General features: G+C 38.5%; 1 protein-coding gene across 1 annotated transcript in view; it reads right to left on the bottom strand.

Annotated features, from left to right (window-relative positions):
- CUL3 (cullin 3) overlaps positions 1–25,548 on the bottom strand; it is a 58,524-nt gene that overhangs the window by 26,660 nt on the left and 6,316 nt on the right. Inside the window, exons 2-6 of the mRNA XM_007425576.4 lie at positions 10,572–10,769; positions 7,837–7,950; positions 5,880–6,040; positions 4,602–4,716; positions 4,001–4,229 (exon numbers count right to left, since the gene is read on the bottom strand). Of these exons, the coding sequence (XP_007425638.1) occupies positions 4,001–4,229; positions 4,602–4,716; positions 5,880–6,040; positions 7,837–7,950; positions 10,572–10,769 (817 nt within the window). The remainder of the gene's footprint in view (positions 1–4,000; positions 4,230–4,601; positions 4,717–5,879; positions 6,041–7,836; positions 7,951–10,571; positions 10,770–25,548) is intronic.

Below are 25,548 nucleotides of genomic sequence, written 5' to 3'. Positions count from 1 at the left end.
ACAAAAGGTTCCAGAAAACTCCAGAATATTCTATTTCACCTCTGGACCACACTGATGCATGGACAAATTGCTTCCAATTCTGAAGGTTTACTTGCAGAAAACCATATCTGGAACAGATGGATTGCCATGATCTAGTGAAAAACAGGATGTTCCACTGCTGTTCTCTGAAATCTTCCTTTGCTGGGATGGTAGATTTTACACATAGTTACTTTTATCATTATGGATGCTTTTAGAGTATGTTTGTAAGACAGAGCTATTGACGGATTACATGCCATCAAGTTGTTGTCAACTCTTAGTGACCACATAGATAGATCTTCTCCATGACGATCTGTCCCTAACTTGCTCTTTCAGCTCTTTCAACAGTGCACTCATCACCACTGTAACTGGGTCCATCCACCTTGCTGCTGGTTGTCCTCTTTTCTTTCCCAGAATTAGACCCTTCTCCAGAGAGCTAGGTCTTCCCACAATGTGTCCAAAGTAGAGTAATTTGAACTTTGCTACTTATGCCTTGAGTGAGAACTCTGGGTTGATTTGTTTAATGCCCTGTTTGTTTTCTTGGCTGTCCATGGTATTCTCAGAAGTCTTCTCCAACACCAAAGTTCAGAAGTGTCAATACTCTTCCTATCCTGTTTCTTCAAAGTCCAACTTTTGCTTTCATAGAGTGTCACAGGGAATACCATAACTTGCAATATTCTGATCTTTGTAGGTACAGTCACATCACAACATTTGAATATCTTTTCTAAGGCTTTCTTGGCTGCCCTACCAAGTGCTAGTCTGTGGTGCATTTCTTGACTGCTTGCTTCTTTACTGTTGATGGTTGACTATAAAAGGCAGAAGGTATCCACCACTTCAATCTCTTCACGGTCAATTCTAAGGCTGGTTGTTCTACCTGTTGTCATTACTTTGGTCTTTTTTATATTTAATTTTAGTCCCATTTTTTCACTGTGCTCCTTGACTTTTATTACCAGAGCTTGCAAATCTTTTGCATTTTTGGCTATCAAGGAAGTATCATCAGCATAGCACAGGTTATTGGTGTTTCTTCTGCCAATTTTAAAATCACACTTTTCTTCCAATCCAGCTTCCCTTAACATATATTCAAGTTGAATAAATAAAGGGAGAGTAGTACAGCCTTCCTGCACTCCTTTGCCAACCATTGGAGTTGGGTGGCTAATAAATTTGAACAAATAAATAAAAATGAAATGTAAAAAACTGGAGTCAGTCTTTTTCACCATGTTCTGTCCATACCATAGCTTCCTGGCTTATATTTAAGTTACTTATGAGAACAATGGGATGTTCTGGGATTCCAATTTTTCTGAACGCATTCGAGAGTTTGATGTGATTAACACAAACAAAGGCCTTTCTATAATAAATGAAGCACATAGTGACTTTTTTTTTTTTTGGTATTCTTTGGCTTTCTCAATTATCCAGCATGAATCAGCAATTATGTTTCATATTCCTCAGCCTCTTCTAAAGCCAACTTGAACATCTGGCATCTCTTCTTCCATGTAGGGCTCTAATCTGCATTGGATGATCCTAAGCATGATTTTGCTAGCATGTGAAATTAATGATATTGTATGGTAGTTTGCACATTCTGTTAAGTCTCTCTCTTTTTGGAATGTAGATTGCCCCCCTCCAATTGGTTGGCCACTGTGTCATTCCTCAGATTTGCTGGCATAGCTTGTTTAGAACCTTGACTGATTCTTCTTCTGTTGCCTGCTATATTTCAGTGGGTATGCCATCAATTCCTGTAGCCTTCTGACTTGGTAATGACTAGAATGCTGATCTAACTTCATCTTTTAGTACTAGAGGTTCTTGTAAGTAGGGAATCTCTTCTCAGATATCTTGGATGTTGACACTTCTACTGTACAGTGTTTCAATATACTCCTTCCATGGCTGGTGTGGGTCTTCCGGGCTGTGTGGCCGTGTTCTGGAAGTTTTGTTTCCTAACGTTTCGCCAGCACCTGTGACTGGCATCTTCAGAGTGCAGGAGCACAGACAGGAGCTCTCTATAAATACCCACAAAAAGGGTCACATCACCCTGGGCACAGAGAGAACTGCTCCTGTCTGTGCTCCTGCACTCTGAAGATGCCGGTCACAGGTGCTGGCGAAACGTTAGGAAACAAAACTTCCAGAACACGGCCACACAGCCTGGAAGACCCACACCAGCCATCGTATGCTGGCCATGAAAGCCTTCGACAATACATACTCCTTCCATCTTAACTTGATTGCCTTTGAATCAGTTATTATCTATTAGTGTTCTTTAGCATACCAATTTGAGGTTCAAACCTCCTTCTGAGTTCAGAGTTCTTTGAAAGACTTTCCTTGTTTTTCTATATCTGTTTCCATCTTCACTTTCTTTACAGATGTTGTAATACTGCTTGTCTCTTCTAACAGCTCACTGAAACTCTTGGTTAAGCTCCTTTCTGAGATGTTTGTCTTTCTTGGCTTTGGTTTCTCTCCTCTTCTTCTTGGCAATTTCCACCATTTGTTCTGACATTCAGTTTGTTTTGTTCTGTTTCTTCATCTTTAGCAGTCTCTTTTCTCATACTTAACAACTTCTTTGAGTTCATTCTCTAGTTCTCTATCAATAAGGTTCAGGACTTCAAAGCAATTCCTGATGTTCTCCTTGAAAATGGTGGGTATATGTTCAATATTACATTGTGAAAACTGACTGCTTTCTCTTCTTTAGCTTAACTTGAAACCTGCACTGAGTAGTTTATGATCTGTTCCACAGTCAGCACCTGGCCACATATCTGATGCTATAACTGAGTTCCTCCACCTCCTTTTCTGCTGCACCAGCTGCAGCCTTTTTGAATACTAACTCTCATTACTACCCATTTGTGATGGAATGGAATTACGAAGGCCAGGCTCAGGGAGATAAGCATTTTCTTAGCTCGCCGCAGGAGTGTGGAAACTACAAGAGGATGAGACTGGCACCTCCCTGAAGAATTCACACTGTTGTGGCTGCCTGACTTGGGACCTGGGGTTTCTGTCTGGGAAGATTCTTGCTTGAGGTTGTAGCTAATAAACATAGCTGAACTGATTTTGCATTGTCTCTTGGAGTTCCTTGGGCTAGGCCTGGAACTCCAAGGCATACACATTTGGACTACTGTATTGGCTGTACATGGGTCTGCCTTTAAAGGACAGTCAGAAGCTACAATTGGTCCAAAACACAATGACCCAGGTGATATTTGGCACCCATCATTGGGCAAATACTACTCTAGGACTTCAGGACCTGCAACTTCCAGCTGCAATTTAATGTGCTTGTTTTGATCTATAAAATCCTTTGAGGCTGAGCTGCTGTTTGTGCAGAAGTCATCTCATTCCAGGACAGCACCAACTTTGGCTCTAAAAACTACATCTGAAAAAGCAGGTAGACAATATGGGTGCTATTCTAGACTCACAGCTCCTCCTGGAGAAGCAGGTGGTAGCTGGGGTCAGGAAAACATTTATCTAGCTTCAGCTGGTGTGCCTGTTACAAACTTTCCTGGATCCAGAAGCTTTGCAACAGTAACTTGCGTTTTTATCAACTTGCAGTTGGATTACTGCAATTCAATTGATATGGAACTGTCCTTGAAAACAATTCAGAAGTTTCAAGTGGTGCAGAATATAATCATATGTGTGCTGACTCCTAGAAGCCATACAATAGGATAATACCAATCTTGCATTAGCTGCACTGGCTACTAGTAGGCTTCCAGGTCCAATTCAAACTGCTAGTTATTATCTATAAAGACCTTTATGGCTTGAGTTCTTGATATCTATAGGACAATTTTCTCCAAGAAGAATGTGCAGGGCAAAAAAAGGATGCTGCAATTGCCTCCCCCAGCTGATATATTAAAGGAACAGGAACTTAGAAACAGACATTCTTGATCACAGCCCTCTCACTCTGGATCAGCTTGCCTTTCCCCTTCTTTGTTATCATTTTGAAATCATCTGGAATTTCTCAGTTAGAGTCCATATGAGGCTTCACTATCATTGCAGATGGTATCCACAGACTTACCTTCTGTTTTTCCATTTTTCAACATATGAACTAGACCAGAATTTTCCATTTCCACTATGGTCTTCATATGCTTAGAAATAAGCTCCCTCTCAACAACTTTGACAATTGGCTCTTCAGTTGATTTATCAAGGCAGTGCATCACACGTTCTATTTCTTCATTAATTCTAGCTTCTACTTTCTTTATGTAAACCGAAGCACTATTTTCTGCTAAAAATTTCTGACTTTCCATCTGTAATAAAATAAAGCAGAGGCAAATGGAACACTACAGAAACTATGAAACACTACAAAAAATTAATCAGAACCATTATTTTCCTCTTAGCAGTAATTGATCAAGTGACTAATACCTATTGATCATCACCATACCTATTGTGTTAACTTTATATTTGCTATGCATTAATGTCAGCTGAGACCAAGGCTGAGTGAGCATAGCCTCATGTTCAGAGCAAAGGGAAAACTGAAGCATGAACCACCCTCCATTAGGTGCCAACAACAATTCTCCAGACTGGTATTTATTAATCTGGAAATCAGTAACAGGAATTTGTAAACTTTTGGGAGGATCCATCTTATTACCATTTGTAAATACTGAAAAGCAATATTATACCTGAAAGAATTCTGCTGACATCTCTAGAAATGGAGCTTCGAAGTCTTCTTCATAGACTGATCTTCCTTCAAGGCCTAAAATCATTAACATCTGGCAAGCATTTCTTATTGCTCCTCTGTCAAAACAGTAAGATTTGCAGGTTAGGTTCATTTTAGTGAAAATTAAATTATTTTCACTAAAATTATTCAGTAAGAGTTACCTGTATTATTTCCAACCCTATTCCATGTCTGAGTTTAACACAAAAATAAGTGTTACATTTATCAAACTTTCAATTAATTAAAGAGCTAAAACAGCACTGAGAAAGGCCTTTTTTATTATCATCCTAAGGTAATAGTATACAATGCTTACCAAAGCAAAAGAAAAAAGAAAAAGGCTATCGCTGTCAGTTTTCGGAAAACCACTTACCCCCAACTTCTATTGGTGTGTGTTTTGGAAATCAATTCATTTTACTTCTGAACAATAAATTGACATAAGGCTTCTGGATACAATTGAAGGTGCTGAAACTCCTACATGGCATTGGGCCAGGTTACTTGCAGGACTACCTATCCCCAATTGTTTCTGCCCATCCCACCAAATCTGGCAGAATGGTCATGCTTTGGGTCCCCTCACTGAAGTAGTGTAACCTGGTGGGTCCTTGGAAGCATCCCTTCTCTGTCATGGCACCTGCCTTATGGAACAGACTCCCTTCAGAGATAGCAACAACTCTGACCTGTTGGCTTTTTGGAAGGCCATGAAGTCTTGGTTCTTCCTCCAGGCACTGGGGCCAGGAGGTTAATTCACTGGAACTCTGGAGTGGATGCATGTAAATTGTTTGAAATGAGATTTCTATGGGGACTTCAAGTTGTTTTTTTTTCTTCAACAGATTGGATATGCTTTCATTCTTTTGCTGCCCAGAGCTCCACTAGTAGATGGGTAGCCAGATAGACAGACAGACAGACAGACAGACAGTCAGAGACTACTAAATCTGAATCCAATGGTTATTATGCTTTTTAGCTACCACAATTTAGTTAGGAAGTGGAAGTCCTCGTCTCAATTGCTGTAGGCATTATGAACTCTCTAAATGTCAGGTTGGCAATCTAGTCCCTGAAAACATTTTAACAGCCCTCAGACCTCCCTCATAATAGGCCAAAACAACTAAAATGCCAGAGATGAAAAATGAAATATGAGATTGAACAAAATGCCAATAAAATCTAATAGCAAGAAAATGATTCATGAGTTAAAAAAACACAACAATTTATCTAAAACAATGTCAAATGTAATTCATTTGTGGAGACATACCTATCTACCACTTCTCCTTTCCGTTCCCTTGCAATCATGTCCAACAAGGTCTGTCGGAGATGATCTCTAATGCACCCGTACCGTACAACTTGATCTCGAAAGATTATTAATCCCAAATTGTAGACATTTTCCACATTGTTTTGTTGTACATACACGCGGTCCTAAAATCAAAGTACAAATACAAATACAAAGCTTCTGTTCAATATATCTATATAACAGAAGTTTATCTATACTTGAATTACTTAAACCTGCTTCAGCACATCTCTACAATGTGCTTTTTATCCAGTTTCTTATCAAAAGACCCTTCAATATTATCAAAATTACTATTACATTTATAGCAAAATGTAAACTGGATAAATGTATTAATCATTAATGAGTTGAATGCAAACCAAGTTATACTTGGAATAGGCCTACTGAAATCAGCTGGACTTAAATTAGTAACGAGTTTGCTGATTTCAAAACATAAAATCTAGATTAAACTGGGCTCCCACCCGTTATTTACAATGTATATAAACGTAACATATTTAAGTTCTTTCAAACAGAACAAAACATACAAATGACTTTATATGTATGAAATTATAACATAATTGATTAAAAGGCAATAAAAAGTGTAAAATTGTGTTTTATATGCTGCAATCAGAACTGCAAAAAGAGTGACTACTTGGAATCTTTCAAAGAGTGACCATTTGGAGTCCTTTGGAACAAGGCTAGCATTAAAGTGCAACATTTTCAGGCACTGTGTGTACTAAGCAAAAGGAACTATGTACAAAACATTATAAAATAATGCTACAGGCTACTTACATCCACATTTAATAATCTAATTTATTAGAATATGAAAAATGGGGAAATATCTTGAATATAGTGCTTTACAGTTTCAAAGCCATGAATAAATAAACTGGATGGTGCATGTTCTCCTGTTAATCAGGTAAATGACAAATACTTATACAGAATGGTAACAGTGTTAGTTACTAGGGTTGTGCAATGATCTGGATTTGAAAAGATGTTCTAGCCTATCCATAAATGCGAAGATAATTATCTAGAAGCACATCCTTAAGTCAAAGACATCTTTTTCCTGGAATGAGTACAAACCTAGAAAAAGATGCAGCTTCTTAAAAAACTGTTGACAAGTACAACGTGGGTACTCCCACACACTCCAAATCACTATTTCCTTTTCAAATCTGAATTACTAAGAGCTTTACTAGTTGTAATCCCAACCTCAATATTATACTTAAAGGGAAAAACTACTCCCTTGTATTTCATTGTATGTGGAACTACTACAGCACTACAAATGTGGAATGCTCCTCCAATACATTCAAAACTTCCAGGCTGGGAATAATAAAAGCTTAACACTGAATTTATATACCAGGTTTTGCAAAATTCTTTGTTTCTGCAATCTTGGAGCAGTATTCTTTTAAATTAAAACAAAACAGAGGAACAAGACATAACCTGGGTTGATTAAAACAGAACAGGTATCTAATTAAGTGAGACGACTTCACACGCAAATTATGAATAATTTCAGATGGTGGAATCCACACCCAAGGAAGTGTGGTTAGCTCCAATTTTCTCAGTTAGGAAAACAGCAAAAAACTATCTCTTCATTCAGCCATTTAATTTTTAATTATTTCACTGTTATTAATTTTAAGTTTGGAGTTATGTGCATTTATTGTTATGAGCTTTTTCATTGCTACATGCTGTCTTTAGTGTTGGCATGCACAAAAATAGATAATAGATATAAATTCAGAAATATCAAACAGTATGCAATAACAAGGAAGTATGAAAAAGCACATGTGAAATAATGTATTTTTAAAAGCCAGATAAATGACAGAAACAAAAGTTTTTTTTTCAGAGTATCAGTTAATTATGTCAATTTGTATCAATTTTCCCACATTATGAATATGGAACAATTTTGTTTTTTTAACTGACCATTTTTGTAACAAGAATTTCAGATTTTACTTACCATATACATCAGAATATCTCTAATCATCACCATTGCTGTCTGGTGATCATTCCATGCTTGGTTTAATGTTTGAAGAAAATTGTTATTTAATGAGTTTAACACATCTTCTCGCACCTGCAACAAAATATTTAATGGAATAAATTGTTTAATATAGATCAGAGATGGGCAATTATACCCTGCCTTATCTAGAATGGGTGAGGCCAAACACTGTGGAGTTTTGGGAGGTGGGTGGGGGAGGTTTTAAGGGGTAAAATGCCAGAATAGGGAATAAAATATTTTTCCTATCCTGAATTCATTAATTAGATAGTTACACAGAGAGAGCAAATGACAGTTAACAGGACCCCTTGGTATCTGAAGCAGGAAAACTCTCCTCTAATGACCTGAAGGAGTCTGCTTTTCTGACAAATAGACAAATGAATACATTTCACAACTAATGTAGGACTACTGCTCCATCAGCCATTTCATTTTTCCTATTACTTTCCTTCTGAACATGAAGGGATGAGAGGAATTTTAAAAAAGAGTAGAAAAAGGAAGTATCCACTTCACAGGCAGCTTCACCACACCATATGAAATATGCTTTTGGCCCTAAAGTCCCCATACATTTCATTTAACTCTACCTCTCTAATCCCCAAGCAGTCAAACAGGTTTGGTTCAGCTCCCTACACTGCTATCCTACTGATTGCCAAAAACCACTTGTGGCCAAATAACTATACAGGTAGTACTCACGTAATGACCACAATTGGGACTGGGAGCTCAACCGCTAAGCGATGTGGTCATTAAGCGAGACATCACATGACCGCATCCTGTGATTTTACTGCCAGCTTCTTCATTCTGCTTGTCGGAAGCAGGCTGTGAAGTGTGAAAATGGCAATCATGTGATTGTGAGATGGTGTGATGGTCGTAAGTGCGAGGACTGGTCATAAAGTTACTTTATCAGCACTCTCGTAACTTCAAATGGTCTCTAAACAAGGCAGTTGTTAAGTGAGGACTACCTGTAGTAGAATGGCTGAGATTTATTTCTTAGTGTGTACATGCTACATCTCCAAATCCTAAAGTCACACTAATTGTGCTTCTCAAGACCAAGTAGTTGAGAGCAAGGGGGGGGGGATGTTGTCACACTGTTTTTTTTCTTTTTTTTTAATTGTTGCACAAGCAAAGTGGGAACACTGTAAAACTCACACGTGACCATTCTGTGAGAATACCATATCAAAATTTCACATGTGCCAACCATCTGAAAAGGACTGAAAACTCTCCACTATAGTTTTTCAATGCCAGAAATAAATTATAGTACAACATATATTCAATCACACAGTGCCATTATCTGTGAACAATGCTGGAATGTAATTCGGATTTTTTTTTTCCATTCTATTCTGTTATAACATCAAATTCTGGCTCACGGCACAAACACATACTTGCCATACAAAATTCTCATGATAAAGTTACACATCTGATATCAGCAGAACAACCTATTACTTCTGACCTCACAGATATTACAAAATTTAACTCTACTTGCAGCTGAAATGCTCTAAACATACTCAATAGTTACCAATAAATATTAGTACAGTTTAATTCTTTACCTGAATCCCTTATTACTTATCAAGTTCTTATATTTTACCTACTTATCTGAGGTTTATGCTTTCCAGACAATCAGCAATATCATGTACTTTGAAGCCCATCAATGATTTGGTCAGCAAGCACAAAAAGATCTAAGCTCTTTGACTTTTTCCACAGTCATCCATGTACGAGACACAATTACAAGCTTTAAATTTTGTTTTATAGCAAATCATCTGCTATTTCATACAAATTTGGCAAACCATATTTTTCTGAATACAAATAATTTAAAAAAATGGTTTGCTGCAAACCAGAACTAGAAACTTCAAACCTCGGTATAAACAAAGGGGAAAAAAAAATTGCAAGCCTGATACTAGACCACTTCTGCTCATAAAGCAAAATACTATTTTGGGCTTTTTTCCCCTCAGCATAACCAATATCTCAGGTTATGTTAACCTATACAACCGGATGACTTACCTAGATAATAATGTAATTGTTAATGTAAATTATGTAAAGCTATAAAACACTCTAAACTTAAATATGATTTATAAATAGTTTATGCTAATAATAGTTACATTATATATGAAGGAGATCCTAGAAAGATTTGCTATTTTTCTCTTTCAGCAAACATGACAGAAAGCTGTCATCACCAACTACATAAAAGTTTTGCATAAGATTCTCTAAACAACAAACGGACAATTCGCTGGAAATGTAAAACCCAGCATTAACCCAGTATCCCATCTGTGGTCCCTAGTGCCCCACTGGAGCGTGTAGGGCCAAAAAAGCTAACTTTTTGTTGTATTTAGGGTATTAAAAGGGTAAAACGGATGTCTTAAACTTTGCAGAAGTTTAAATATGCAAAGCACCCCTTAAAAATCCCTAAACTTCATAAACTGGGCTAATTCCCCCCCCCCATTTTGAGGAGCTTAAGATACCAATTCTATCCCTTAAATTTCCCCCAAAGCAAAACAAAAAGAAAGCAACAAAAAACAGATTCCAAAATTTCAGCCCCTTCATCCATCAACATCATACTGTCATCACCCACACTCTTCATTCTCCAGGCAGACAAGAAAGTAGAAGGCACCCCAGGCCAAAGTATACCCATCTCTTTTCTAAAGACAGTCAAATGTTCAAAGCAGATATCGCTTTCTATGTTTTCAGTAAATATTATTGCATTCAGATACCTTATTTATAAGATGCTCAGTAACCACTTCTCGTAATCCAGTGTATAATTTCTCTCCATGTTTATGTAATACCATAGTATATGCATTCCTATACAGTTCCTCAAAGCTGAGACCACTGTTGTTCTTACGCTGAATTTCTTGGATTGCATTTTTCAGTAGATCCCAAATGCTGTTAACATATTTTTCATCCATGGTCATCTGTATGCGGACATAAAAAAGTAAAATTAAGAGTTTATTGGTGTCAGATTTTCAGAATATATTTCTTCTAGAACAGATTAAGGACCAATATACCTAAAAGGTAGATGCTGCTGCATTTAAGAGAAACATCCCAAAAGAAAGATTGAATTGGGGGAGGGGGGAGATAAGTACAGACAAAATTCCTGTAATACTGCCCAGCTTCCCTACCTTGTCAATTATGGTTCCCAAAGCCACTGAACCCAGTCTTGGAAAACTTTCCCCTCAATGTATGTTGCTTTCTTGAATAAGCATATGTATACATACGTGTGCCATACTCCAAAAAAGAGCAGGATCAGGACAAAATTTTAAAATAAATTGTATTAATGTCTATTGTATAAAATTGTCTGTAAAATAACTGATCCCATTTTCATATCCAGACAAACCATTCTCTCAACATATAACTATGCATTTTTACATAGAAAAAATATTGCAGAAATATGGATTTAGCTAGCATGAAACTAGAAATATTTTGTGTGTCATAAATTCCAATGAGCTCAATTATTCTTTCTCTGTGATACATATGCATAGACTCTGCTGTGCTGGGGACTCCTTAACTGGGATTGGTTTTTAAATGATAGGACCAGATAAATTTATCTAGATTCAGAAGCTAACGAGGCCTGACCAAGGCCTGGCCAGTACTTGGATTACGTTGGCTAGACAGATAATTTGAAAAATCATCCTAGAAGACAACAATGACAAACTATTTCCATACTGATGCCTAGAAAACTATGCTATATAGTCAATCAAGCTTGACTTGGAGATTTTATCTTCTTAAACTGGGGAAGAAACTGGTCAAGACATTATTGAGGTATTGAGCCATTTTTTCCCTTCTTCTGGCAACAGAAGAATGGGTTGAATGAAGTTCCTCTGAAGGCCATTTGCTGGGAGACTAGTGGGTTTCCTTGTACAGTGGGTTGACCACTGTGAGAACAAACTGCTGGACAAGATGGGCCAGGGATCCAATCCAGCATGGCACTGCAGCTTATGTTCTTATGCTTACATTCTCAGGTTCTTACAAGATACAAACACAAGGAAACATATGAATATTTATTTTGCATTAGATCCCACTGAGTGCAAAGGCTTTTACAGGTAGTTCTTGCTTAACAACCATTCGATCAGTGACTGTTCAAAGTTATGATGGTGCTGGACGAATGGTATTTACGACCAGTAGTTATGCCACTGCAGCACCCTGCAGTCACATGATCAAAATCTGGGCACTTGGCAGCCCGCCCACATTTACAACTGCAGGGCGCACTTCAACTTCCCCCACCTGCCTATCTGGCCCCCACCTCTGCCTTTTGGCCACCCTGCCCTCTGCTGCCCCTCGCTGTCTCCAGCTGACCTTCGCTGTCTTCTTCCTCCCACTGCTGACAAAGTGTGCCTGGCCAAGGCAGCTGCTGACAGCACGAGGCCTCTGTGCAGCCTTGCACAGCCGCCCTGAGGGCTTGGGAAGGGTGCACTCAGTCAGCAGCTGCCTCGGGCCAGGCCGGGCACACCTTATCAGCAGGAGGAAGACAGTGAAGGTCAGCTGGGGGCATCAGAGGGCGGGGTGGTGGGAGCAGTGAAATGCAGGACAGCCAAAAGGGCAGAGATGATGGGGGAGATAGGTGGATGGGTGGAGTTAAAGCAGGGGTGAGCACAGCACAGCAGGGCAGGAGAAGTGTGAGGTCCTGGTCTAATGAAGGTGTGGTCCTGTCCTAAGGACCACAACTGGGACTACCAGAATTGCCGTTGCTGAACGGTAGTCACATGATGCTTCGCCCAATGACTGTTTCGCTTAGTGACAGAAATTCCAGTCCCAATTAGGGTTGTTAAGTGAGGACTATCTGTATTCTTCAAGTAAGTATGGTTAGGATGGTTAACCCTCTTCCATTGTTGCTCCTTATCAGCTGGTATTTATGGGATTTTGATTGTGATCCCAGAGTTAGCAAACAGGTATCCAAATTAGCCAGTCATCCCCTGATCTTCCAAGAATTTGTTTTCTGCTCTTTCAAAATCATTTAAATCAATGCCCATTATAATATTTCATACCAGTAAATCCCAGTTTAAATATGCATTGTGTAAAAGAAGTATTTCCGTTTACTGGTCATGAATCTCCCTGATTTATTTTCAGTGGATGATCCCTAGTTGCAACACTGAGAGAAAAAAATCTCCGTACCTACACTATCCATTTTATGGTTTTATATATCTCTCCCACATTACTCTTCACCTTCCTCACTGAGAAACAGCTGTTCTAGCCTCTTAATTACTTTAGCTGCCTCCCTCCTTTTGCATCTTTTCTCACGCTACAAAATCTTTTCTGAAGTGTGATTGCAACATCTATCCATAGTATTCCAAATATAGTGTCATCATAATATATAAATGAATATACTGGCTGTTTTATTTTTAATTCCCTATCCAATAATCTCAAAAGTGTAATTTGCCTTTTTATGTACTTTTTACTAAGATCAGTCAGATATAGTTCATGTATGGATACAATAATTTTTTTGCTCCTCCTACCAGCACACATTCTCTTTACTTCAGCTTTTTTGTAAACAGATTGAACAAAGAATTCTGTACATTGCCTACAGTTCAATTTCAACTAAATCAGGAAAGTCTGGTTCCCAACTTTAAAACAGAAGAGAATCTAGTCAGATTTTGAAATGGGCTGAAACTTTTCTGAAAGTGACTAATATTTCCAATTAAACTAAAATGGCAACTATTTGTTGATTATAGATTTATTCACTGAATTTAGCAATAGCAGAAAGAGAAAACAAAGGGGCTGTATGTACAAAAAAGGGGGGTTTATTCACATTAAGAGGAAATACAATCACTCAATCCATGCTACAGAATCAATGTTGAATAAATTGGTATTAAGGGTGTATTTATTCTTTCTAAATCCCCTACTTTTCAAGCAGGTTTACACTTCAAGATAAAATTATAAAGACAACTAGAAATCCTATGCTGAATACAGAAATCCATAGCAGCACACTATGTTGGCACTGAAAGGCTATTGGAATAAGTTCCTAAAAATACAGAGTATGTGGTTGTTTTAATTATTATGCCTTCAGAAGAGATTTTATGGTACTATATAAATATTTAATTTCTGGATGGATCAAGAAGCAGCAGGCTGCCAATGGCTAAAGAACAGGCACATAGTCTCATTACTTCTTCACTGCCATGTTGATAGCAACTTGACAACATATTTTATTAAAAGACATGGAACATAATGCTGTAACCCCAATTTGAAGAGAATTCAAAATCATAGTGATCTTGTCCAAGTCAACTGATTTTTTATAGTAATATCTCAAGTATCAACATTAAGTATTTCAGTAAAAGATACTTGTTTGAAATCAGACATTATGATAGAAAGGTGGGAAATGCTTTAATTTAGATTGAATCTTTGTGGCTACTTGCCTTTTAAATTATTTAGAATTTTTCTTCAGGAATTTTGTAAAAGTTATTTTACAAAGGTAATAATGTTTTAAACTGAAGAATGTAAGAAGTAGAACGTACAGGATTCCTCAGAAGATTACAAAGATATGCCCAAACCCCTCTGCTTATATTAAGATACATGAATTATGGATGAACAGAGAGTGAAATCAGAATCCAGTTTTGGTATCTACCTTTGTGTAAAATGGTGTAAAGAAAACCAGGACTATTTTTACCACGGTTTTCTGAAGAAGCCATAGTAATTGGTTCTTCCATTACACTAAGTCAATGGAATGTATTATTAAGTCATAATGAGCAGGTTCAAACACCAGAGTAAACTAAAATAAACAAAACACATGAAGACCACAACTAATTTCATATACATGCGCACATGCACACACAAACACATTTTATTATTTGTATATATCTAAATGTCAAAATAAAAATACAACATATTCCATATGTATTCCATTAATGTACAAACATCAAGGATAATCAAGGAATCAAATGCTTAATGTTAACTAACTAAACAATGGAAATATAGTATTCATTTTAAAAGTCAAACACAAAAAAATAGCTGAATGGTGATGCAATACTAAAATATAGTTTAGAATCAGTTGCTGGTGTGTTTCCCTCCCCTAACACAGCCATGGGATATCAAAAACTTTTGCTCCTTTTTTTATTCAAACATACTTTGATATTTATAACCAAAATGGGACAAAATGGTGTATAATGAATATGTGTCTGAAAATGAAAACTTCAAACCAGGGTTTATAACCCTGGCCTGGTTACATAATTAAATTAAAACTATGTGCAGTTTCTTTTTTCAGACATTATGTTACTCTGAAAATGGAAGAAAATACAAGTATTATTCTCTTTATGGTCAGCCAGAAGAAGAAATGGATGATCAGGATCAAGAAAGTAATAGTAAACTATGGTTTACTGTTCCCTCTCAAATAGTCTAATGATTTGCTGAAGAGAAATATTACTAATCAGAATCAAGCTGATACAGTTCTTCCAGAGAGACATATTACATAAAACAGCTGACATTACAACATGGAACAATCTTAGTGAATATATTATTAAACCAAAGATTAGCATGAATCAAGCCACATGATGTGTATGTGTCTGTGTCTGCTTTAGAACTGTACTGCCTAGGAAATACTATTGGAAGACACTGCACACAATTTGCTGTATACAATAACATTACAAAATAAAAGTTTCATGCACTATTCTTTTTTCTAGGTAATTTCTCACAATCTGAATCAACTGCATATCTAACAGATGAACAGGGGTATTCAGAACTAAAATCCAAGATTTTGTTCTAACTGAAAATATGCATGCTTTCTCTGTAAGTTAGGAAACAAGGTATCTTAATACAGCTTTATATACTCTAACTGTCTAGTAACCATAAATATTGATATGATTTTTATTTGTGCCAGTGAGGTTTATTACAATAGTTTTCTCTATAGATATTCAGAAATAGTTCAAGTATTATATATCAGGATTTACCAATGTTTAGGTACATCAACACAACATAAACAGAAACTTACTCAGCAAATTAAGAGTCTAATTGGTTACCAAAGTTCTAGTACAGATAAGCTTAAGTTCAATTCTGTCCATAATCATGAATTACTTTCAAGAACCCAGCAGCTACATATAGAATGACCTATCACCATTGCTAAGAGATACACAAGGGGCTGGGTAAAACAAGTCAACCACAAAACTGAAGTTCAAGACCGCTGAATCGACTGGACTCCAATGCAGTAAGCTTAAGAACACGAGCACTGCAAAGTTAAAACACAGCAATTAAAGTAACTAAGCATCATGCCAATTAATGGACCATTTAAGACCAGAAAGTTTCTAGGCAATATGCATACTGAGTAGATATTCCTTTCCCAAATCAAGCATCTGCAATAATGTATTACCTCTGAAGTGTTTTCTTTACAATTATTTTCTAGGAATCCTTTAAAAGGATTGTTTTCAAGTATTTCAGATAGTTTTATAAAAACTGTCTTCATTAAACATGTGTACACCATTCATACAGAAACTCAAAGTTCTAATTTGGTTACTAAGAGGCACAAGACAGTCTGTGACGTCATTAGAATGTTGAGGTAGCTCTTAATGAAATGTAAAGACTATAAGTGGCTACTTGTCACAGTAACACTGCAGCAGAAGACTTTGTTAAACTCTGAATGTTTCAGTGTAAAATGAAGAAAGTTTCAGTTATATTTGGAATAACCAGGTATGTCAACTTAGCCATCTGAAGAAATAAAGCCATCTTAAATAAGCTCAGGGTATGGATATCTTCATGACTACCTTCTCTGAGCTGTCTCTACCCATCCAGTAAGATCTGGGAGAGAGGGTTTGCTGAAAGTCACACCAGCAGGGGAAAATCATTCTCAGGGATCCTGGATTCAAGCCTTCTCAGTGATGGCTCACTCCTATGGAAAAGCTTTCCACAGATATCTGGACCACCCTAACTACTGCATTCTCAGAGTGCTGTAAAATCATAGATCTTCTAAAAGGCGTTTGGGTATGAGTAAGATCATGCTACTCTGACTGACTGAAAATTTTGAACTCTGTAAATTGTTCAGAAGTTCTCAGGAAATATTTCTCTTTAAATCGAACACATAGATGCAAGCCTATAATGTAGAACAAAGAAAGCTGTCCCACCCATGTACCTTCATGGTGACCAAAAAGGCAGATTAAAAAATGTAGACACTTTTTCTTCCCTAGATCTTTATTACTGGCTCAATGATTTACACTTTTTTTAAAAGAAAGAATCTTTAAAGCTTTTAGGCCACCAATGAAGTCCAAAGTATTACTTCAGAGTCTTTTTTAATCTGTCACAAAACTGATTATTTTGAAAATAGAAAAATAAAGAATACAAAGTAATCCTTTAATTTATTTACTGATAGAATGTTTCTACTGCCCCAATCAAACCTCTAAGTAGTTAACAGTTAAACATAAAATAACAATCCACAGAAAAACCCAACCTCATAACCAACATATAGAGGTAGAAATGGTGGCCCAGTTAACATCAGCTCAGACCAAATGCTCATTTAGGACACTTTCCCAAAAGCCCAAAGCAAAGGGACTTGTTTCATTTCTGGGGGCAACGTGCTCCACAATGTTAGGGCAACAACAGAGAAGGACTGTCTTCTGGTGCATGTCTTTTTACCTCTTGGAATGACAGGATTTTAACCAAGTTCTCTTTTGCTGCTGTTACAAACAGAATGACTTGCAGCAAGGCAGTCCCTAATGTAACCCAGTGCTGCATCATATAGGATTTTATACGTAAAAAGCAACACAGTAAATCTTACGGGCAATCAGTATAGTGACTGCAAAATAGGTGTTATTCTGCAATAGTGGGTATAACCCACTGGCAGTCTGACCACTGAATTTTGTATCAGTGGTAGTTTCCAACACCTTTTCAAAGGCTACCCCACATTCAGCATGTTGTAGTGGTCAGTAGTGATGAGTTACCATCACCTAGGCTTTCTGGTCCAGGAAGGGCCTTAACTGGGTTACCAAAATCCTGAGAAGATCAGCTTAATAGGTCTTTTGCCTGCACAGAGCTTAAGGGCACTGACAATCTGACTCTTGAGCAGAAAATGATCTACCTGTGACAAAGGACAGATGTCAATTTCATAACTTAGACCATAACTCATCTGCTCCAAAATAAAGGACAGATCTAGTTTGTGTCCACCTATGTATGTGGTCACTGAGATTTCCTGGAACACAATCATGATCATTATGGAGGGCATAAATACCCAAGCCATTCAAGACCCTCAAAGGCTTGGAGACTGAAGTCCTGTAGCACCAAAAGCCTGGGAGATTCCAATACCAGCCCCAGAATAAAGTCCAGAAATTGCAGGAGGGCTGTCCCCAAGTAACAGGGCAACTGAACATCTATTTTTTAGCCATTGTTGGAGGGATTGGTGTTTTTTTCCTGTTTTGTTATTGTGAGCCGCCCAGAGTCACCCGTTGGGGGAGATGGGCGGCATACAAGTTTAACTATGAATGAATGAATGAATGAATGAATGAATGAATGAATGAATGAATGAATGAATGCCTTATCTTGTCCTCACAGCCCATCATATACCTATTTTTAGTCATTCATCTCTGGAACAGTGCTACTAGTCACTGCCAAGGTGCTGATCCTGTCTCCCCTTCCTATCCTTGGTATTGCAGCTGCTGCTGTAGAATCTGAACCCCAGGATAGTCCTTCAACAGGGCAACATCACCATCATTGCACAACCAAGTCTCAGTAATACATGTCAAGTGTACATCTTCATTTGCCACTACACTGTGGATAGATGTGGTCTGGTTTCATACGGACTTGACATTTACCAAGGCAACCTAAGGTATCAATGATTCAATCAGCCAGGTGTAACTAAGTTAGAAAAAGGGCCCTGTACCTCTGTGTTGGACTCTCTTCTCCTGTAAAGCCCACTCAGTGTTCCTCACCATATTCTCCTGTGCCTGTCACTGTCTCACTGACTTTACTTCCAGCACAAGTACTCACTCCTTTGCTTTTCAACAATCCATTCAGTTCAGACACAACTCTACGTATTCTCAGCTCTGGATTGCAAAATGCAAGGCCCCTTTGTATAGGCGAAATCAAACACATCACAAACTCAAGTGAAAGCCCACTTCTTCCAACCATCCATCCAGTGGTATTAGTATACCACTAATAGGTATACAGTAAAAATACCTACTCACATTCAACTAATCCCCAGTCCTCCTAGACCTATAGTCTGAAAACCACTCAGCAGCTCCAAGGATCTTTGCATATGTAACTCCTTCTGCTCCTCTTCTCATGGAACTGCAAATCTGACACTACTGAGAAGCCTCAGGGTATAGTATATAAATACAGTAAAACATTTATGTTACCCTTTTCCACTACCCCACCCCTGCCATCCTTCCCTCTCTTGACCTCATTCTCACTCTAGCCTAAAGAAAGAAATAACTTGCCCCTCTATGCTCTCACTGTCCTTGCCCCTCCCTATACTCTTTTCTTCCAAGCCTGGCTTTCACCCAGGGTGCAAGCACAGTCCTCTATTTTATAGCAGATCATTTTCATTCTAATTCAATACTGAATCAATCTCACAATAGTAGAAGCTATCTTACACCTGCTGCTTGCTTCCAATCTGGCTCAGAGGAGGTATCTACATTCACCTCTCTTTTCACCACACTCTCCTCCTTCTCCTAGCTTTCTGGCATTTCTAAATCAGCTGATCAGAAAACGTCCAACAGCAGCCTAACTCTTCATAGTTCAACTCTTCATAGCTGCAGCAATCCCAGAGCCCATAAAATGTATTCTTGACCAGCTGCCCCTGGCATGAACCAACCAGGATTTCTTCAGCCATCTGCTCTGACACTATTAGCAATCTTTCTTGGCCTCCAATACTACTTCTGCACTGCTTTTCCATGCTGACATCCTCCCAGAGATAAGGATAGTGTCCTCTCTCCTGGGGTTCCGGAAAGTTTTGAAAAGCTGGCTTTGGTCCCAGCCTGGGGTTGATGTTTATTATTCATTTAATTGCCCGTTTTGTTTTGTTGATTTTGTTGTTTATTAGACCATTTAAGTCTAGGCTGTCTGTTTGATGTTTTTAGCCATTTTTGTTTTTTCTAGTTCTGTATGCTGCCCAGAGTCCACTGGAGTTGGGCAACCAATAAATCTAAATAAATAAACAATTTCTTTCCCTCCTCCCTTCTCAATATCAGCCATCGAATTCCATTTATCCTTCCTATCATCTATCTAGGCCCAACAATGCTTCACTTTCAGTCTTTCACTTCCACACCCTCATTTTCATGATCTTATAAATTCCAATTAACTTAGTATTTTCCAGAGAGTCTACAACCTTACTTCTGTAGTTGTACCTAAGGGGGGGGGGGAAGCCCTCTTAAATATTTCTATAAAAATTTCATATTTGCACTGTGCATTATTACAGGAAACCTCCAATCATGAGTTTTGCTTTGGTTTTTAGTTCACCATATAGCAGTAAAGAAAATAAGAAAGATTTCACACATAAAGAAAGTTAACTAATTTCAGATCTCTGGATAGCTTAATATTTTTCATGAAGTTTTTGATTTACTCTTTAATTCTGACTCTTTAGACAGTGATTATCAGCTTGCCAAGCAGAATGAACTGTTTGGATTTTTAACTAGTTATACCCCAACACACTGTTTGACAACATGAGAGTGTAACTTGCCCCAGTTATATGAACTTGCTGCAAAAAAAGGTATGAAAGCTTTGCTTATGTAGCATAGTAAGAATGATTCGAGGAAGAGTTAGATACAGAATTGAATGTGGTCACTACAAAACTACATATTAGAGATAGCCTTGGCATGAAAGAAGCTATACCATTGACACTGGGAAGGTTTGCATCATCTTATAATTTATAAGCATTTTATATATTTAAAAAAATATTAAATTGAAATTAGAAATGCAGATGTATTTTAGGTTACAAATTTTTGCTCCTCACTAGTCATTGCTGGAATCCTCAAGTGCTGTTTTCTGCTCCTCCCTGTTCCCGTCCTATCTCCCATCCATCTTACAGCACCCCATTTCTCAACCAGCTTGGTGTGAATGGTTTGGGCACACTCCCCATGTATTCTTTGGTGTACATAAGGAGGCACATTTCTCCCCCACCCCCATCCCTTTGGCTTGCCTCCAGCCTGAATTTTTTTCCTGTCATTAGATTCTCCCTTCTTTTCTCACCTTCAAATTTAATGGACATTCTGCTTTAACAGACATTCGGTTCCCTAAATGACTGTAATGCTATTACATATTCCTTTTCTTCAAAGGTTTCCTGCCCCCCCCCATTTGACCCTTACCAGTATTTCCATGCATATAATCACATATGGGTTTTAGTACTGCGAAGCTAACAAATAATCAATTCATAATGTAATCCCCCCCGGGACATGGTGGCGCAGCGGCTTAATGACCCTGGAAGTTGCCGGCCAGAAATGGTCGACGCTTCAGCGGTTCAAGTCCAGCCTTCACGTTAACAGGGTGAGCTCCTGTTTCCTCCCCAGTTCCTGTCAACCCAACAGTTCGAAAACTCACGTGAGTAGATAAATGGGTACTCTCACTCCAGTGGGAGGAAAAATGCTGGCGGCGCCTTGCAAAAGGAGTCAGGAGCAGTTGCCGGTAAGCGTGAAACCGCGCTCGCCCGAAAAGGGCGCAAAGCAACGGAAACTCCGCCTCCTGCGCTCGCCAGCTGGGCTCTGCTCTAGGAAGGAGGCTCTGGCAAATCACTTCCGAAACTCCTTGCCTTGAAAACTGCAAGGACTCGTCCAAGCAGTCACTGCAGAATCGGTAACGACTGAGCGCAGATAAAAAAAAAAAAAAAAATGTAATCCCATGACAACTTGCCAGATTTCATGCAATCATTTTTTTTCCTGTTTGATGTACACAGTTGAGCTTGTATAATCATATCTGAGACATAAACTCAAGTATACAAGAGCCACCTTGAAGTTGGTGATATGGCAAGGATGAAAACATCCAGAAGTATGTTTTCAACTCCCTGGAATTCTTCAACAAGCATAACCAATAGCTAAGTTGGCTGGTCTAGATGAATTCTTACATTAATTATTGAAGTATGAATGGTCATCAAATTATTTCATTTTATATATGGCGCCTTTCATTCATACCTATACTATTCCTCCAGGGTTCTGGAGGAAACGGATTATCTGGATCCCTTCCAGTCAGGTTTCAGGCCTGGTTATGGGATGGAAACGGCATTGGTCGCGCTTATGGATGATCTCTGGCGGGAGCGGGATGGTGGAAGTGCGACCATCCTTGCTCTCCTTGATCTCTCAGCAGCTTTCGATACCGTTGACCACGGTAACCTACTGGAACGGCTCAGGGACTTGGGGGTGGGCAGCACAGTCTTGTGCTGGTTCACCTCCTTTCTTCAGGGTCAATCCCAATCGGTGTTGATAGGGAGTGAGAGGTCCCATCCTCGGCCCCTCCTTTGTGGGGTGCCGCAGGGTTCGGTTCTCTCTCCGCTCCTTTTCAACATCTACATGAAACTGCTGGGTGAGATCATCCACCACCATGGGATGAGGTATCATCAGTATGCTGATGATACACAATTATACATCTCCATCCCAGGTGAAGTAAGTGATGCCGTGACTGCCCTTTCTCGGTGTCTGGAGGCTGTAAGGGTCTGGATGGGGAACAACAGGCTTCAGCTGAACCCTGGTAAGACGGAGTGGCTGTGGGTTAATGGCTCCTCTGTATCCGGGACTTTGTCATCTTTGGTGCTCGATGGGGTGGCACTACCCCAGACAGACCCAGTGCGTAATCTGGGGGTCCTCCTAGACTCATGGCTCCTGCTTGAAGAGCAGGTGGCAGCTGTGGCAGGGAGGGCCTTTGCACAGCTTCGGGTTGTGCATCAGTTACGCCCTTTCCTGGATCGGGATGCCCTTCGAACAGTCACTCGTGCCCTTGTTATCTCCCAGATAGATTACTGCAATGCGCTCTACATGGGGCTTGAAGAGTATCAGAAGCTACAGCTGGTCCAGAATGCAGTTGCGCGGGCTATTTTTGGAGCCCCAAGAAGGGCCCATGTAACACCGTTGCTCCGCAAGCTGCATTGGGTACCAGTTTGCTTCCGGGTCCAATTCAAGGTGTTGGTTATTACTTTTAAAGCCCTACATGGCATGGGGCCAGGTTACCTAAGGGACCGCCTCTCCCCTATGTCTTCAACCCGTCCCACCCGATTGCACAGAGAGGGCATGCTTCGGATCCCTCAGTAAAAGAACTCCATCTAGTGGGGTCCAGAAGGCGGGCCTTCTCTGCGGTAGCCACCGCTCTTTGGAACATTCTGCCCCCAGAGGTGCGATTGGCCCCCTCACTCCTGGCCTTTCGAAGGGCCTTGAAGACCTGGTTCTGCCACTTGGCCTGGGGTGGGGAGGGAATACTTCAAGCAAGGGGATGGCTAGCCCCATAGTGGTCAGCTCTCCCCAGCCTGATTTTCCATCTTCTTGGATCTTCCTTTTTTAGTATTGTTTTAAATTTTGGATGTATTATGTGTTTTAGATATATTTATAATTTTAATGTTTTCTGTAAGTTGCCCAGAGTCCCCTATTGTGGGGGAGATGGGCGGGGGAGAAATCCAATAAATAAATAAATAAATAAATAAATAAATAAATAAATAAATAAATAAATAAGGCATTGGCTCTTAATATATTTTATTCTGTTAACATATATGTCTAACTTCATCTCTAAGTGGACAAAATTTTGAATGTATCTATCATCGGAAATACTTTGTCCTCTAGTTTTTTTAATTACACAAAGATTTCACACTATTTATACTAATCAACCCGTATGTGATTGAATGTTGGGTTGATTCAGAGGAGGAGGAGGAGAAAGCCAAGCTGTTAGAGGAAAGACATTTGAGTTCTGGGAAAATAGAAAACATGAGAAACTTAACTCTGCCATGACTGGGATAGGTATAAACTGAAGTAGAGAGGGATTCTGACAGGTTTTCTAGATTCTGTTACAATACCCTAACCAAATTAAAGTACATTCCAAGACTTATAGCAACTCCCGTTTCCTGACTTTTCCCATCACAAAGGGCTGATACCTTGCTCTTTATAATCTGATGTTGGTATATTTTACTATCTATGTCTTTTCAAAACATTGTGTACTTAATAATTTGAAAAAACCAAAGAATGCAAAACTCTGTGACTGATACAATTCCTCTGATCTATTACATCAATCAAATCAGTTGATAGTTTCTTTATAAATACAGCTATACTGATTTCTAGCCATAATTCAGTTTCCATCTGGAAATATACTGTTCGGGGTATTTTGTTTTGTTTTTGCTCTAATATTTTTCTAAGCATAGACAAGTTTATAGGTCTTCCTTTTGCATTTGCATTTCACGACTCAAAAATACAGTATTTAATGAATGGTTGACATTTAATGTTGTCAGATAATATTAGATTTAATGTTTTTACACTGTCCAAACATTCTCATACACTAATTTCTCTTGATCTGGAACTGTTTCCTTCTCCATCAGTGCTAGGCAACCTATATCTATTACTGCTAAAATTCAGCAGCATGATTTCCCTGTCAATTTGAAGCAGCGTATTTACACATACAGCTCTACACTTCAGAATACAAATGCTTAAGGCCATTACCCTGAAGAAGGAAACACAGAATTATCAACAAAGATAATTTCAGATCAAGCCTAAATTCCTGTATTGTTTTCCAAACTGTCACTTACAAGCTAATTTTAAAAAAATAGCAAAAGAAATACTTCCAGGAAAGAAAATCTGAGTTTTGGTTTTACACATCTGCTTTAAAAAAAAAAAAGAAGTATGAAGCCTTTTCTTTTCTCATACAAAAAACCAATTAGTCAAACAAATGTAACCAAATTAAGTCAGGAATAAAAATGTAAAATAAATAGACTTCCATGCAAAAAATTAGGAAAAAGTCTTAGGATATTTGCCTGTATATATGCAACTTTCACATTACAGTTCATAACCCTGGTAACAACCCCTTCATCCCAAAAGCACAGTTCTGATTTTGCTAATCCTTGCCATTTTTAACTATACCAATAATGGAATACTAATGGTAAAAACAAATTGTACTTGGGAAAAATCTCTCCAAGTCTCTGCTCATCTAATCCAACGAGAATGACAAGCCCCAACAATCCTTCTAACACTGTATCAGTGAGAAATTAGGCTATGGTTTTACCAGTTGTGAGAAATGACTGCAAAAGCTGGATCATAAGAGGGGCTGAAAAACTGATGCCTCTGAATGCTGGAGAAAATTGTTGAGAATATCTTGGACCAGCAGAATAAATAATTCAATACTAGATCAAGTAAACAATTGAAAACACTAGTAATGAAGTTAAAGCCTTAATATTTTGGACATACAATGCAAAGGCAACAGTCACTAGAAAAGAACAGATATTTGGAAAAACTGAAGGCAATTGAAAAAGAGACTAAAACAAGACAAGATGTCTAGATATTATTACCAATGTCACAACCATGAGCTTACAAGAACTCATCGTAGTAGTTACTAACAGACAATCCAAGCAAATGTATGTCCATCAGATCATGATAAGCCTGAAGTGAATGAATGACAAATACAGGTAGTCCTTGTTTAACGACCACAGTTGTGACTGGCAATTTGGTCGTTAAGCAAAGTGGTTGCTAAGTGAAACCATGACTATGCTTACAATCTTACTTCAGCTTACCTTTGCTTTACAGACTTGTGAAGGTCATAAATGTGGGTCACAAAGTTACTTTTTCAACACCACTGTAACTGAGAACAGTTGCTGTCCGAGACAGTCGTTAA

Source organism: Python bivittatus, unplaced genomic scaffold (genome assembly GCF_059951505.1).
Source record: "Python bivittatus isolate LINGU-HERP-01145 unplaced genomic scaffold, Pbiv_v1 ctg000980_np1212, whole genome shotgun sequence".
Classification (NCBI taxonomy): domain Eukaryota; kingdom Metazoa; phylum Chordata; class Lepidosauria; order Squamata; family Pythonidae; genus Python; species Python bivittatus.
This window is presented reverse-complemented; position numbering and strand designations above follow the sequence as displayed.